At 39.3% G+C, this 17,308-nt stretch overlaps 1 protein-coding gene across 5 annotated transcripts in view; it reads left to right on the top strand.

Annotated features, from left to right (window-relative positions):
• The window catches only part of MLLT10 (MLLT10 histone lysine methyltransferase DOT1L cofactor), a 129,400-nt gene that overhangs the window by 7,259 nt on the left and 104,833 nt on the right, over positions 1-17,308 (top strand). For 4 of the 5 annotated variants that reach the window (XM_086742179.1, XM_086742178.1, XM_086742177.1 and 1 more), the window contains exon 3: positions 14,811-14,865. The exons of the other annotated variant lie outside the window; for it this stretch is intronic. In XM_086742179.1, the coding sequence (XP_086598305.1) occupies positions 14,811-14,865 (55 nt within the window). The remainder of the gene's footprint in view (positions 1-14,810; positions 14,866-17,308) is intronic. 5 annotated transcript variants of the gene reach the window in all.

The following is a 17,308-nucleotide window of genomic DNA, read 5'->3' as shown; positions in this document are numbered from 1 at the left end:
AGAAAGACTTTTTCACTATCATCCTATAACGTGCCAAACATCTTTCCTGAAGATCTGATTTTAAGAATGATTTAATTATAGTATATAATGAAGTATAAATAGACAATGTGTTTATGGTTTACTACAAACTACTACTATTGATGCTTATCATGAAGGAGCTGGAATAATCCATGTGATACCAGGCAGCACAGATGCATCCAGCATTTGCACGAACAGTTAGCTTGGGCAGGCTTATGAGCTATGTGGAGATGCTGGTCCTTGTGAATCCAGCTCAATTCAGAGAAACCAGGAGATCTCAGTATTTAACTTCAGTGTTACAAATTCCAGGAATCTTACTACTCAAGCACAGCTCAGCTTGTACATGTGAAGTCAGATTGCTACAGCACTGCAAGTGGATGAATATGCCCTTGATCTGTTTCACTGGAATATGTATATTATAAGGCTGTCATTGCATCTGGAAGAATCAGTTTGGACTTGGTACAAATTACTCTAATATTATAAAGGTGGTGTTTTTTACACTTGGCATTTCTGTGTTAGCTTTTTTCAATGGGGTGGTTTATGAAGTTGAATACAGTACTGGCCCAGAACAGAGTCAGTACGTTTGCATGACACTGCAGCTGGTCTAATAAGCCACCTGAATTTTAGTCCTGGAGAGTGTATTGACGGGGCTGTGACTCCCTTTGGAGCTAGCCACATAGTATTTGAAATACTAATCTGACTCTCAGCTGAAGCTAGCATAACTGGAATTTCTGCATTTGCACATGTGTTTCTGTTGGTGCAGAGACAGAAGACTGTCATTGCAGAGTCAATTTAGATCTCACAATACTTAAGGATTCAGAGCTGTAGAAATGCAGCTATACTGTATGCTTCCAAAGCCAGTTCAGGTACATGGTGCTCTCAGATTCCAGGGACCTGGACAGGCTGGAGAGGTAGGCCCGTGCCAACCTCATGAAGTTCAACCAGGCCAAGTGCAAGGTCCTGCATCTGGGTCGTGGCAATCCCAAGCACAAATACAGGCTGGGCGGGGATTGGATCGAGAGCAGCCCTGAGGAGAAAGACCTGGGAGTGTTGGTAGACGAGAGGTTCAACATGAGCAGGCAATGCACCCTTGCGGCCCAGAAGGCCAACCGCATCCTGGGCTGCATCAAGAGGAGCGTGGCCAGCAGGTCGAGGGAGGTGATTCTGCCCCTCTACTCTGCCCTGGTGAGACCCCACCTGGAGTACTGCATCCAGTTCTGGAGCCCCCAACACAAGAAGGACATGGACCAGTTGGAAAGGGTCCAGAGGAGGGCCACAAAGATGATCAGAGGGCTGGAGCACCTCTCCTATGAGGACAGGCTGAGAGAGTTGGGGCTGTTCAGCCTGGAGAAGAGGAGGCTCCGGGGAGACCTGATAGCGGTCTTCCAGTACCTCAAGGGGGCCTACAGGAAAGATGGGGAGAAGCTGTTCAGTAGGGCCTGTTGTGATAGAACAAGGGGTAATGGGTTTAAATTAGAAGGAGGTAGGTTTAGATTAGATATGAGGAAAAAATTTTTTACAATGAGAGTTGTAGAGCACTGGAACAGGTTGCCCAGAGAGGTGGTGGATGCCCCATCCCTGGAATCGTTCAAGGCCAGGCTGGATGAGGCTCTGAGCAACCTGATCTAGTCAGGGATGTCCCTGCTTCTTGCAGGGGAGTCGGACTAGATGACCGCTGAAGGTCCCTTCCAACTCTAACTATTCTATGATTCTATGATTCCTGCTAGTAATGCTGCCAGACCTGAGCTGTTCCTGCATCTGCTGCACAGATGATCCACAGTCTGAACACTTGAGGTTTGGTTTTGTTTTTTTTTTTTAATCTTTAATATAACAACGGTTGTAGTTCTCCTCTCCACGTTCCTTTTTTTAAAAAAAAAATCTTTCATCACAAGCATCTACAACTCTACAACTTTGTTACTGTGGAGTTGCTCATAAGAGCTGTTTGATGTATCCATAGTGTAACACCCCACCCCCAGCATTTATGTAGTATAAAATAACCATAGATGCTTTTGCCTAAACAGAAGAAGGCAAAGAAGGAGGAAGTAGGAATGTAGGCTTTTGATATGCAGGTAGGTTTGTGATCAGAGCTCTGACAGCTCTGTCTCAACAGGCTGCCTCCAGGGGAATGGGATCTCTGTGCCTGTGCTTAAAATCAGTTTTGGTGTAGTTATTACGCCTATATCTGTAAACTAAAGTGCACATTGATAAATACGGTCACAACAGAGGTGAACTAAACTTAATTTTAGAAGAAAGAAACTCGTGTTTCCTTTTTTTCTTCAGTTGGAAATACTGGCCACCAAATCATTCAGGACTAATATACTATGCATTCTCTTTGAAGATATTTCTTGAAATAATTCCTAAATACATATTGAAAGGAATGTTTTTTTTAATGTGTATCCATAATTTTCCTTAAATGCCATCTTATATAAGAATATTACTGCAACTACTTTTAAGAATACTATAAAAAGGAATAGGAAAAAATGATTTAGTTTTGAGCATACAACAGAAAAATTGATCTATGTGTTTTTGTTATTTGTGTGGTTTTTACGCAGCAGTAGAATAGTACACTTCTAAATAAGAGAGGGAAAAGTGACTGAGAAATGCAAATTACTAGTAGTTTTTTTTATATAAATATGAGCAACTGCTACTATTAACAATATCCTCCTGCTTCCCCTTTCTTCCTCCTCCCCCACCAAATTACTCCCCACAACACAGTTTTATGAATGGCTATGCAGTCCATAAGGCAATGAATATTTGTAGCAGGATAACTGGAATAAAAAGTCTGCCTAAAAATACTGAAGCACATCATGTATTGTGTTTGTGTGTCAAGGTTTTGGTAGTGGAGAGGCTACAGGGGTGGCTTCTGTGAGAAGCTGCCAGAAGCTTCCCCCATGTCATATAGAGCCAATGCCAGCTGGCTTTGAGATAGACCCACTGCTGTTCAAGGCTCAGCCCATCAGCAATGGTACTAGCACCTCTAGGATAACATATTTAAGAAGGGGGGAAAAGTTGACGTGCATCAGCAACTGCAGCCAGAAAAGAGGCATGAGAATATGTGAGAGAAACAACTCTGCAGACACCAAGGTCAGTGAAGAAGGAGGGGGAGGAGGTGCTCCAGGCAGTGGAGCAGGAGATGCCTGTGCAGACCATGGTGGGACAGGCTGTCCCCCTGCAGCCTGTGGAGGCCCACAGAGGAGCAGAAATCCACCTGCAGCCTGTGGAGGACCCCATGCCGGAGCAGGTGGATGCCCAAAGGAGGCTGTGGCCCTGTGGGAAGTTCATGCTGAAGCAGGCTCCTGGCAGGACCTGTGGACCTGTGAAGAGAGGAGCCCATACCGGAACAGGTTTGCTGGCAGGACTTGTGACCCTGTGGGGGACCCACACTGGAGCTGTCTGTTCCTGAAGAACTGCATCCTGTGGAAGGGACCCAGGCTGGAGCAGTTCATGAAGAACTGCAGCCCATAGGAAGGATTCATGTTGGAGAAGTTCATGAAGAGCTGTCTCCTGTGGGAGGGACCCCACACTGGGCAGGGGAAGAGTGTGAGGAGTCCTCCCCCTGAGGAGGAAGGAGCAGCAGAGACAAGGTGTGATGAACTGACCGCAACCCCCATTCCCTGTCACCCTGCACCACTTGAGTGGAGGAGGTAGAAAATTTGGGAGTAAAATTAGGCTCAGGAAGAAGGGAGGAGTAGGGGGAAGGTGTTCCACTAAATTAGGACTTAGTTTTTATTTTCTTATCCTACTCTGATTTGATTGGTAAAAAATTAAATTAATATTCCCTAAATCTGGTCTGTTTTGCCTGTGATGGTAACTGTTGGGAGATCTCCACGTCCTTATCTTGATCCATGAGCCTTTTGTTATTGTGGTGGTTTAGCCCTAGTCATCACACAGTTTCTTGCTCCCCCCTCCACAACAGGATGAGGGAGAGAAATGGGAAGAAAGGAAAACTCATGGGTTGAGATGAAGACAATTTACCAGAATAACAAAGGAAAATTACAATAATAACACAATACAGAGATACTAAAATATACAAAATGAACAATACACAATTTCTCACCACCTGACATCCCAATGAGCAATATGGCCTGTCCTGAGCAGCAATCATGGAACCAAAACCAAGCAGCAAGTAAAGGAGTGAGAGGGGGCCATGCCCCTGCTGGCCAAGCCCCACTTATATAACGAGCATGATGTTTATGGGATGGAATACTCTCTTTGGCCAGTTTGGGTCAACTGTACTGGCTATACCCCTCCTAGCTTCCTGCACCTGCACATTAGCGAGACCTGGAAAGCTGAATAGTGATCTTGGTGTCTTTAGCAACAACTCATAACATCAGTGTGTTTATCAACATTCTTCACAACACACCAGCTACTGAGAGGAAAACTAACTCCCTCCCTGCCAAAACCAGGACAGTTATATTTTTTTCTCTCTCCTGTCCAGCTGAGGATGGGAGTGATAGAGCAGCTTTGGTGGGCATCTGATGTCCATCCACAGTCAACCCGCCACAGTCCGTTTTGGTGCCCAACATGAGGCATGAAGAATTCAAGATGAGGATAGTAATTGGGAGAGGTAACGGTCAAAGCATGGACTGAACAAAGCTAGAGAAGGAAGAGTGGAATGACTGTGGGGAATTTCTATTCTAATTGTGGTAAAGATGAAACTACTTATTTTATTTTGAGATGCTGTTAAGGTATGTGTGTTTCTTGTCAGTTACACAGATGGGTGAGTGTTGTTTGCTTTGCATTTCATGGGTAGGAGAAAATATTTTTTTCTGGTTCAGATTTTTTTTTGTATATGTAGTGAATACAGACCCATAATCTTACTGCACTGCGACTCAAAAGATGACAGGATTGCGTAGTGTCCAGCTGTTGAGGTTAGGAGTACAAACGGCAGTAGGTGCTGCAGAAGTGCAGTATAGTTCCTGTGCATCTTCTGCTCCAACTGGTGAACTGAACCTTATGCAGTGTATTGTGTGCTGTGCATATCAAAGTAGGGGTACTAATGCTATTTCTGATTGTGCTGCCTTCGTGCTTTTTTCTTTTTTTTTTTAATGTGTATGCTGCATTTTTCCCTGCTTATACACATACTTGCTGCTTGATTTCTAAATACACAGCTGAGTTCATAAACTTATTTGAAATACTTCATTACAGCAGAAAAGGTCTGATGATTTTTTTTTTTTCAGTTTTAATTAGGTGCAGTTTACCTAAATGTACACTTTATTTGTGCAGTAATTTGTAATTAGATTGTGCTAACTATGGATACAGAGAGTATTCAGGCTTTAGAACGCAGTGTTCCATCACTCAAGTACTACTTGATAAAAATTATTTTAACATAGGTATATATATAACAGATACTTTAGTAAATGCGCTGAAGGTTATGTGTCAAAATTGCTAACCAGAGTGAGACTAGAACAAAACATTTTTCCATTACAGGAATTGCTTAATTCTTATGCAGAAATATGATTCTATGATTCTATTTGGTGACTGTTTGTTTCATTGCTAGACTGTTAAGTCACTGGCAGAAGAAGTCTCTAAAGGAAGCAAGGAGCCTTACTCAAACCACATACTAGCACTTTATACCTATGAATTTTTAGGATACAATTGTGATATGTTGCAGGAGGACACAGAGGTGAACCACCACATACTGTGTTTTCTTCAGCTAGATTGAATTGAGTGAGTAGCCTACTTTTAGCCTGATAACAAAAGCTTGGGTGTTTAGTTGGAAATACAGCCAGATGTGACAGGTGTTTCTCATAGTCCTCTGATGCTTTCCATTAAAGATCAATGTGTGAATCTTCAACTTTGTGTATGTTTATAATTTAGATTCCTGCAACATCTAGCAGGGCTTACTAATCATAAATATGTAGTGGTAGATTTATGGCTTTGGACTTCTCAAATTGGAGCAGCCAGAGCTTGATACATGCTGTGTGTCATCGCTGTGTTACATTGTACTCTACAATAGCTCTCTTACCTTACATGTATTGAGTAAAAGTATGACTAAATGTCACCTGTAGTATGTACTGACTGGATGGTCTTGGAAGAATGCTGATTTGCATGTTGAGTGCCTCTAATCTTCTTGTCATAGTCTGTAAATTTATTATCTGCAGTAGATGTTTTTGACAGAGCTAACTGAATCTGCATATATTTTTAATATGATGTCTTGATAAGGAGAACTAGGTTGAGTCTCTTTAATTTATCCAGGTATAAAACCTGAAATACTTCAGGTAGTCAATCTGTTTTTTCTTTTACCTGTCAACTGTCTGCTTTAAAAAAAAAGTTCTCTCCTTCTCCTGAGACGGATGACTGAATAGAGATGGGGCAGAGATTTGGCAAATTTGTCAGCATCAAGAAATGATTATTTGAAGATGGGAGATAACTTAATTTCTTGAGTTGTCAAGTTGCAGAACATAGCACTTTCGAAGAGAAGTACTGACAGTATGCGTTCATTTGCTCTATTAGTGGTGTCAGCCAGTTGGGGATTATTGAGTATGGCAGAAGATCTTTTGATTCCTGTTGGTTCTTCATTGGGGCTTATAAATACTGTAGTCTGATGTGAATCATAGGTTGGAAGTATTGGAGCTGTAGTTTGCTTCTCTTCAGATACCTTGGTTGAAAAATTGTGTAGTTAGCTGCTTGCTGACTTCTGCTTTAAATACTTGCATGGTTGCAAGCTATCATTTATAGAGCCATTAAAGTATTGAAGCAGAGTATTCTGTGGGTTTGTAAGTAATGTCTTAAAATACTGCAGATCGAGACTATTGATAAGGTGCATTGCTATCCAACTGTAGTTTAGAAACTGATAAGTAAGAAAATGTGGATTTGGTTTTGTAGGTAGCAATCTCTTCATTGGCTGGGCTATGTTTTCCTGTTGTAATAGGAAAAGGGGTTATGCAATTAATCCTTTTTGCTATACCGAACACATGAATTGAAGTTTTGACTCTGGGAAGTCTTATAGAACATGGGTGTAGAAAATCAGAAATAAACTCTAATGGTAATTTTCCAAGTACCTAACTGGTTTTAAGGAAAAAAAGCACCAAAGAAAAGATTAGTAAAATACCAGAGTAAAAGGATTCGATAAGAATAGATGGCCTAAGTTTGGTGTGAGTAGAGGTTCAGTAGTTTCAGCCGCATCTGGGAATGCTTGAGTTTTATTGGGCTTTCTGGAGGCTTCAAGGGCTGAGAGGATGATCTTCTCTGATTAGTCTTTGTATGTTGGCAGTATCGTTTTTGCTTAATAGAAGAAAGATAGTTCGAAGGGGTGAATGGAAAAATGAGATGTCACTGGGTTCTGAGGGCTGGGGTAAGTTATTGCCAGCAGATGTAGACATGGTGAGTCTGGTACTCATCCTGTTGCTGGGTCTGTTTTTGTACTGCCTGTGAATTCTCGTCTATTGATAGAATTTATGCCAAGATCTGAATTTTCAGTATACTAGTTTGCACCACTCTGCAAATATCTGTGGGTTTTTCTTCCTCTGGTTGTCTAATCTTGCAAAAACTGTTTTTGTAGGCTCTAAGGCATTTGTTCTTCTGTAGATAACCTCTGATTAACTGAATTTGAGTTAGGTTTTCTCTTAAGTGTAATCTGGTTCTCCTAAATGAGTACACTTTTATGTTAGTGTCTTTGGAATATGGTGTCTGTTTATAGAGGGAGCTATGTTTGCATTGATTGTTCAGTACTGTATTTGCCTGGATCTAACACAGACTAATCACTAAAATGACCCTAAATTTTTCCAGGTGGAGGAGAAAACAGAGTTTTTCTTATTTTCAAAGTTTTAATTCCAATGTATGTGTGTTATTTTTTAAAACTTTTTTTTTTCCCCATCAAAGAAATGGGTGAAAACACTAGGGGGGAAAAGGGATGTAGAAATGAAAGTATAAAAAGAAGATGAGACAATGTAGACACTTTCCTCTGGATAAGATGGAATACTTATTTTACACCCTTTAGGGGAGAAGGAAAACAAATAGCAAAAATTTTTCAAGTGTAGAAGATAATTTTTCATAAAAAAAGTGAATAAAAAACTTCATCTAGTTACCTATAGGTGGGATGACGTATGTGCATAACTGAAATTCTAGACATAATTTGTGATCAGCTTTTTTACAGAGCTGTTTTCTAGATACGCCCCCCGCCAAATTTTAACATTTTTTATAATGGGTATGTGCCTGCCAGCATTTAATTGTTCTACATTGTCTGCAATAACAACCCGTATGGATGTATTTACCCTTCTAAACTGTTTTTTTAACTCATGTTAAGATGCTTTGTATTATCTGAAGTAGTAGTTTATAAGACTGTCAAGCATATTCAAAGCCTGTAGGATTGAGGAAGATAATCTTGGATACGATGAAGAGTATTAGAGGTGATTTTTTTGTGTTTTCTTCTGCTAACACTCAAGGGTGAGACAAGTAGAGTGGAATATTGGTAAAGGTAGATGAGGCTGTGCCACAGAACTTGGGAGATGAACACCTGGATGCAATCAGCTGTGCTGCAGGCTTCCACACCTACTGATGAATGGGAGACAAGGTTGCTAAGAGCATCAGGGGCTGCCAGTTGTAAAGCCATTGATTAGAAACTAACCTTCTGATCAGTTGCTTTGCTTACTTTTGTAAACCTGTCCGTGTGCTTTGGAGGAGTGTGTTGAGTTAGTGCATTTTGGTATATACAGAAATACCTGGTAGCACGGCATACTGTAAAATAGATGTGCTTGGAAGCAAATTCGGAAGTAAAGCAATAAAATGACTTCTGCTTGGCAACTGACTCTCTCCTCTTTGGTTAGTTTTAAGAAAGTTATAAGAATTTGCTTGAGCATGTGCAGGGTTTGTTTCCACCAAAATGTGAACTAAACCTCACAACAAAACCAAATGGATTTAACCAGTCTGCTCTTTGATTAATGATTAACAGGAGCAGTGGAATAAAACACTTTGTATGTCAAGTTTTAATTCCTGTTGATGAAAGGATTGAAAGAGATTGAGTGGCAGGTTTCAAGAACTCTGATGCTTATTTTGTATAACTTGCTATTTTGTTATTTGTAACTTTAAGGGTCACGTATTGCAATCTCTTGAAGTTGTTCCTTTTAGGTAGATAATGTTTGTTTGCTGTTGTCAGGCAATATGAAACAGTAATTCTATGATCCAAACCTATTTTGGATTTTAAAAAACCCAAACTGTTCTGGAAGCGTAGGTGTCATACTGAATATAGTACAGCTTGGGAGGGAAAATAAGCTTGTAAACTAAACAGTTTGTGTATATGGCTGATGCCTGTTTAAAAACCTTGGAATATATGAATGTCAGAGAAATGTCAAAACAAAATTGGCCTGATAAATATGTCTTGGCCCAAGAAATATGTCTATTTCACTACTTGAAATTAAATGAGTCTGTTTCAGGTGTTGTGTGTGATTTTTTTTTTTTTTGTTTGTTTTTGTTTGGTTTTTCTTGGGGGTGGCAGGGGAAGATGTGGGTGTGGTGATTTTTGTTGTTGTTGTTTTTTGGTTTGTTTTTTTTTTTTTTTTGTAAGGCCCTTGGTTGGTATTCCGTACTCAACATATAGTCAGCTTAGATGATGCCATCTCCTGAACAGGGTGGTTGTATCCTTGCCCGACTCCCTGTCTGTGTTCCTATTACATTTTTTTAATCTAGTATTGTTTTTCATATGGTCTTGTGTAAAGATGGCTCAAAGAAGTTATCTGGCTGAAAAAAAAAAAAAGTATTTTATTTTTAGCTTGCTGATTAGGATTTCCATATGGTCAAATGAATGCTCTTCCCACAGCAAGAAAGGCAGTGCAAAGTACACAGCAGGGGATGGCTAGTGATCTTCTTTTGGCAGCAGTGTGCAATTATGTTAGCTTAAAAGGAGCCTGAACTAAAGTCAGCTGGAACTGCAGCCTGATTTCTCAGCTAACTTTTAGAAACTGTGGTCTATTTAATCTGCTGTGGACCTTGTGTTATTTAGGTTAACAGGTCATATTGAGACACACAGTTTATTGCCTCATTGCAATGCTGGGAATTTGGTCCTGGAGGACTTTCCTTGGTTGCCAGTCATTATTTAGGTGAATGGTTCCATTTGCCTACCTTGGACTAGAATTCAGTAAATTACTTGCACAAGAATTCTTTGACCTTTTTTTTTTTTTTTTTATGACAAGAGCCAGCATATAATGGAGGCCTACAGATGATGCTTTAGGAAACTTGCTCCAAATTTACAGAACCCTGAGGAAATGAATTACAATGCTGTATTCCTACAATTCCTTTTTTTCCCCTCCTACTTCTATAGTCTCGTTCCTGTCTCTTTATCTTCCCTATCTACTATGTGTCTCTTGCTCTTCATTACAACATGAATAAGGTTGTCTCTTGGCTTAAATCAGCTTCTCTATGCCTTTCCTCCATTTTCCAGTTGAAAAATTGGTAGAGTTAGGTTAACAAAGACTCTAGTAATTAGATTTGTCTAATGTTATCTACTACTGGTTAAGGTAGCTGTTAGTCCTGGTTAAAATGGAAAGGCATATTTATCTGAAATAGAGGCAGGAAAAAGCTTTGTGGATTCCACAACTGGAAAATGCAGTGGCGCCAAGTTGGACTGTAACTAATTCGGTATAGGAAAATGAGTTTATTTGACTCCTTCTTTAATTCTCTTATTTTGGTCTTCTGGTCTTGGAACTTTTTTCTTCTGGGTATCTTAAGTGGACACCTCTATTCCTTATTTTTTTAAATTTTACTGTTCTTTAGTTCTGCTTTTTTAATAATGGTAGAAAAAATTGGTTCTTTCCCCTTCTGCATGGGCCTTCTGTGCTTTTGACCACTTTAGGTCTCTGCTGGATGACTTTTTAAAGATTGAACCCCTCAGGAAGCAGTGGGTTTTTGATCAGACCCAGGCAGTCTCAGTTTACCTGAATGCTAAGGTTCAGCATCAGTCGTTTTTCATGTAATTAACTTGCTCTTTGTATAGCTCAGAAGTGAGTTTTGACAGTCACACTCACAGTTGTTCCAGCTGCACAACTTTGAGACTGGTTTCACTTTAGTGCTCTACAGGAGTCCAAAGCAATTCTTGATGAGAGTTCACCTGAATTAGCTTGGAAAGAAGCTAGGTCCGTGAACTTAGTCTGTTCCACCAAAGAGCTGCAAAAATGAGATGTCCATATTACACTCTGTAAGGACAAGAAAGAAAGGGACACTCTCAGTTGTTACGACTTCAGTCGTCCTTCAGCCAGTAATTGTGTCTTTCACTCCACTTTTTCAAATCTAATTCAACTGGCTGTACCTGCAGCACCGCATGCACTGGTGCCCCTCCCTGTTATGGGACTAGTGCCCTTCAGCATGCCAAAGGATGTGGTTATTCTCTTGGGTGACAGTCAGCCTCTTTGGCATTCACATTTGCACTATCTAACCTGATGATGTTTATCTGAACTGTTGATCAGTAATAAGAGCTTGCCCTATTTATACTGTAATACCTTGTCTGTGTCATGTCTGCCCCTGCTACCCCTTCTCCCCTCCTCCCAGCTTGTTTTGTAGCTCCCTACAATATTTTTGAATGCTCAGACAATAAATGTGTGTCAGAAATCCTTTGCCAGAGCTAAGACTTAGAATGCACAACTGGAGAAGAGACCCATGGCATGGTCTGTGTGCTCATATATTAGAGATCATCTGACCATCCGTACAGATAGTCAGATTATTCCTTATTCTGTGTTGCAGAGATCAAGGCTTTATTCTATCACACAGGTTGTATGTGATGTGGCATTTAGTAGACAGATTGAACAGTTGCCTTCAGTTAAACTCCAAGCTTCTTCCGTAAATTAACTGGAAGAAGGAGGCACTGCGTGGACAAAAACATTTGAATAAGAAATGATAAGTAACTGGACACCCAACTATCTCCTTTCCTTTCTCATATAGAATCCTTTGTAACAACATGCATTTAAGCATTTTGAAAGTACCTAAGATTTTTTTCAGGCACTTTGCAAATTCTGAGCTGAAACTCACTTTTAAAAAAAACCCGACTATATTACTGTAAGATTTTATGACTAGTAATAAAATATTGGTTAAAAAAGGAAAAAAAAAAAAGAAAAATTCACCATTAGTGACTTGTCTCAAGGGATGAAGCACACTTTCCCACCTGGCAGAGCTGCTGGTGTTACTGTGTAGTGCATATTGAAACTTGGGAGCGTAGAAATGGGTGACAAAATCTCAGTGTGGGGGCTGGGAAGGAGTTAGATTAATATCCTAGAGGGTGAAGTAGAAAGGGTCACTGTATGGTGTATTGACTTCCTAGGATGCTATGTTATTGCGGGTTGTAGCCAGAATTCATGCACCAGAAGTGCTCTGTGTCATCACAGTGCAAGTATCTGTGCACAGCTGTCCAGCTCCATGAGAGCAGAGTGCAGGCATACCGCTCCCTGCCAGCGAGAGGATACTCTGCAGAACTAACCTCATGCAGTCAAGCTTTCTTCCACGGTCCAAACTCCCTCCTCCACTGTAGTTTTCTGTCTTGTATTTTCTCTGACTGCACCCAGGGCTGCAGAGGATTAACAAGGGAAGACCTGGTGGACCTGAGTCCTATTAGAGGTATGAGACAAAAAGAAATTAATTGAAACTGAGCTCTGCAGAGACTGAATGGAGCATGCTTAGCTCTTCTGCATAAAGGACTGGTTCAGTTCCTTACTGCTCAGTGTCCTGTGATAATTATACATTTTTGTTTTTTGTGGTAAAGTTTGCCCAAGAAGTTTGCTAACTCTTTTTAATTATTAATGCTGCAGTGCTGTCGTTCCCTGCCTTCAGTTTTGCTGATGCAGCTGATTGTGCGATTATGCTTAAATTCCATCAGTGATATGACCTAAATTAAAAATGTTAAAAAGAAAAAGTTCATTTCACTCCATTTCACTGATCTGGTTTAAAGTGCAGCCTTACAGATAGTTGGGTCAGCAGCTGAGGGAGTGGTGGAGGGAAGAAGAGAACCTCCAAAACTGGTTTTACCGCTAGTGAAAATGTATGTCAAACTTCCACAGAGTTGCAGAGGTGGGGCAAGGTAGACTGTGTTAATGAGTTCCCTTGTCTCAATAGTAGATACGTCCGCTCACTGGCCTTAAACTGCCAAATTGCAGCTTTAGGGTGGGAATAAACTTTATTGCACTGTCACCACTGATATGTACCAGGCTTCCCACTTTGAGAATCTGATTCAGTGTATGAGGAATTTACTGAAGTGAACCTACTACTGCAGAGTGTCTCTCAGCATGCAGTTTTTAATGTTTGGAAAGCTGGAGTGTTAAGATACAGCTCACATACATACTCATATGTGCATATGTAGGATTTTGTTTAAAATGAACTGATCAGTTAATTTCAGTTGCAAGGAAATCCTTATAATCTTGACTTGAAAAAAAATGGTGTAATGTTCCCAGTCTGCAGGCAGCTTACAGAATGGTTAAGAAATTTTCAACCACTTTTATCTCTAAACTTCACCATAGACTTAATACTGTGTTTCAATAAATTACTGATCATTTTAGTGTGAGGAAGGGATGAGTGAAGCAAAAGACAAGAAGCGTCAATCCTGAAGATTCTTCTTCCTGTGTGCAGTTGTCTATACCAATGTACTGGGCAAAAATAATTCAATAACTTTTCTATTCTATCCTTTGTGAAAGCCTCTTTGCCACTAATACCAATTTTCTTACAGATTAAGAGGAATAGATAGTCCTCAAGACGTACTTCAGCCATGAATGGAATTTCTCATTCCTTGAATAAGTTTGCACAATCTGTTTCTCTGTCACTTCTTGCATTATAGGCTCCTTTATCTGCTGACTTGCCAGTTAGTTGGTAAAGGAGAATAGTATTGTCCAAGGAACAAGATCTATATTGATGCCAGATGTTCCTCTCCATTTGAAGGATGTGGTGTTAAGTTTGCATCTGATGATCGGACTGTTCTTCACTTTCTTAAAAAGTTTGTTAGATTGGTGTGCTTTGAGTGTCCCTAATTTGGGAATTCATAAAGGTTTTAATAAGGTAATTACTTGATACGGGATCTCCTATAGTGGTGTTCCTTTGCTTGTCATTTGGAGCCGTTGGAGTGGAATGTGTGTCAAACATGTTCCGTTTCTGTCATCTCAGAACTGATTTGGAATTAGTTCACACTGCTCTAGAACACTTTGAAATAAACTTGATATTAGGAACTTGATAGAGGCCGTGATAGCATAAAGATTGTACTGTTATGATCTTGGTGTGTGTTAGAAGAATATGATGTCAAATGGCATGTTTCCAGACACGCAGTCTTGGAGAATTTCAAGGATGAGTCAACTTCTGACCTCCTTTTTCTGAGACAGAAAGCAAGATTATTTTTGGTCTCTCAGGGTGAGTGAGAGTCAGCAGAGACTGTGAAGTCAGCTATAGTATGTGTGCCTGTGCTAGTGTGTCCAGGGCCTGTATTTGTGGTTGACCACCTTGATGAATACAGAGATCCTAGGAGAAAGAAATATGGTAGGGAGTCTTTGGACTGTGCCCAAGCTTCTTTTTAAGTGAGTCTACCCCATGCTGTAGTTTTTGGAGGCTTGTCTCCAGAATTCCAGAGTGTGGAATGCAGGAATGAAAACTTTGAAGTAGAACTACTAATAGCTTAAATATATCATAGTTTCAAGATCTGAAGGAGAAGGCTTCGTTTGTGACAAACTAACATTAATATTCAGGTAAAGGTTAAGGGAAAACACATCCATTCACTTCAAAAGAATGGTTGCTTCCTTAATGACAGCTAACAGTTTTGATGTGTGTGGTTTCTTTTTCAATGCTCCTATGATCATTCCATTTTTTTATTTTATTTTTGCTTTTTTTCCTAGAGATGTGAATTATGCCCTCATAAGGATGGTGCTTTAAAGAGAACAGATAATGGGGGTAAGTTTTATTCTTATTTTTTGTGATCTCTCGTGTTTTGTATGAGGGAAATAAGATTGTGAAAAAAAAAGTAGGAATCCTAAACATAAATGAAAACATTGTCTGGTTTGGAAAGAGAGAACTATTTTACAGTAACCTTTATTTGTCCAATTTAGGTTTAATTTAGTTTAAGAACATCAATCATTATTCTGAGTTTTGTTTTTAGAAAGAGTTACAATGAAGGAGAAACTGCATTTTACCATCAGATTTGAATGGGGAAAACCAATAAATTTTACATGTATTTAGTTAGAGTTTCAACGTTTATAGAAAGCTGTTGAAAGTGCACCGTTCATGGAGGAAAGTGGAATTTTTATGTCTGTAGCCCAGACTGAATGCACCAGTGTGTTTTCAAAGGGTAGCTCTTTCATGCCTGATTTAGTAATACATTCTATAACAAAGAAGTTAGAGCTGCGGTAGTGATTACCTGTCCCTTGCATCTTTCTAATTTCATCATTCAGATTATCATCAGTTCTGCTCCTGCTGAGTAGAACTGCTACAGAAAGTCTTCACTGAATATCCCTTCTTGGTTATGTTTATACTAATAGCTGGGTGGTATGAATGAAAAATTTCAATTAACTTTTCAGTCACATCTGGAATTCCTTCCTTCTTTACTAGATACTTCTGAATTTCTGTCCATCATCTATCTGAAAATAGCCTGGTCATTTTGATACTGAGCCCTTTCTCTTGTGAGAGGAGAAAGTATGATCGGGATTCTGAGTTTCGTTTGGACACTCTATGTAGATTGTATTCTGGAGATTTTATGCTACATACATAATGTTCTAACTAATTTATATCTTAATGTGGTGTAGTGTTGATGCAGTTGATGCAGCTTTGCTATTTCTGAGGCAGTTGAGTTGCAGGAACACAGAGCCTGCTTGTGTTCAGGCTGATCTACTCTTTCCCTTGTCTATGCTCTGACTGCAATGTACAGTATATGCTCTAGCATTCACTGTTCTAGTGTCTGCTTATCTTAAACACATCAATGAACTTTGTATCATTTGTGAGTGTTGGGAGATTGCATTAAGTCTGTGTTGTCTGTGTGTCAGTGAAACTACCATCTTAAGTGCCAGTCCAGTACTTTAGCCTTAGCACTATTCTTCCTCTCAGACAGGTTGAGACATGGCAGTGCTGAATGAATTTCTTCAGAAAACGGCAGCTGGACACTTTCTTTTTTAGGAAATACTAAGAAGTCCTCAAACATCTTGAAATGTACAGTAAAATTTGTTAAGTGTGACACAGTTGAAGTGTTCTCTGGTTTTATACTTTAGGTAGTGTTTGGGAATGCCTTGCTATTCTGTGTCGTAATTTTAAAACTTTTTGTTTGCAAGAAATCTTGAGAACATATTTTGACTGTGCATCAGAGACCTGAGCATCCTGTTAGTTATCTCTCTTATAGCTGTACTAATTGTAATTATGAATTCTTATCTGAAAGTGAGTTACTGTATAAGATTGAAATTATTTAAGTTTAAATAGCAAAGATGTTACACTGTCTGAACAGTATTGTCCCTATTATAATTTTCATGACCAACTATTTTCATCCGTGAAAACTTCATAGTGAAAATTTCATAGCAGATAAGTCTTAAGAATTTGTACCTCACCTTCTGGAAACATCCCTCCCTCAGTAACAGATCTTGTCCATGGTGTTGAAAACAGCAAATTGTACCTTACGGACCAAATGTCCTTTAAATAACATTTTTACAGAAGGATGTGAATCTTTGGAAAAAATGAACTCCAACTGCTGTTGCATTTCAGAAATTTACATTCTTGACCTGAAGATTTCCTTTCAAAGAGTTGCCTAACAAGGAATTGTGCCAGAAGAGTTTCAGACATAAGGAAATACTGTTGAAGGTCATGTAATGGCCTTACCAGTTCAAAATTATATGTACAGTAGATTAATTCTTGAAATTGTTTTATTGCTGTTACATCATTTGTTACCAAGGAAAAGGATAAAAAGATGCAGGTATTCCTGAAGAAACTTTGAAACAAACATTTCTTATAAAACCTTGCAAGGATCCAGCTTTAGAAATTTGTAATTATAGACTCTTTCTAAAAGTATAGAAATTATTAAGTGGTCTTACCTTTTCAGAACAAGTGGAGAAATTACTGATTTTATGTCAGCAATATAAAGTTATGCTTCTTTTTGCTTTCTGGTGACAAGCAACTTCATTTTGTGGCCAGAAAACCAGTGCAGTTTTTGTTTTGAATATGCAGATAGCTGCATATTCAAAACCATACATGGTTTACTGCTTTTGTAGATTTTTTTTTTTCTTTTGTACCAGTCTTCTGGATATTTGCTTTTTAATAATGTGAAGAAATGTGTTTTGTTTGGATGTTGAAGATACTGTGTTTTCTTTTATTTCAGGAATCTTAATGTTTTTTGGTGTACTGAGCTTTTACTATAGGG

The sequence above is a fragment of the Chlamydotis macqueenii genome, chromosome 2 (assembly GCF_036417535.1).
Source record: "Chlamydotis macqueenii isolate bChlMac1 chromosome 2, bChlMac1.mat, whole genome shotgun sequence".
Lineage (NCBI taxonomy): Eukaryota > Metazoa > Chordata > Aves > Otidiformes > Otididae > Chlamydotis > Chlamydotis macqueenii.
The sequence above is the reverse complement of the archived record's forward strand: the minus strand, read 5'-3'. Positions and strand labels throughout refer to the sequence as shown.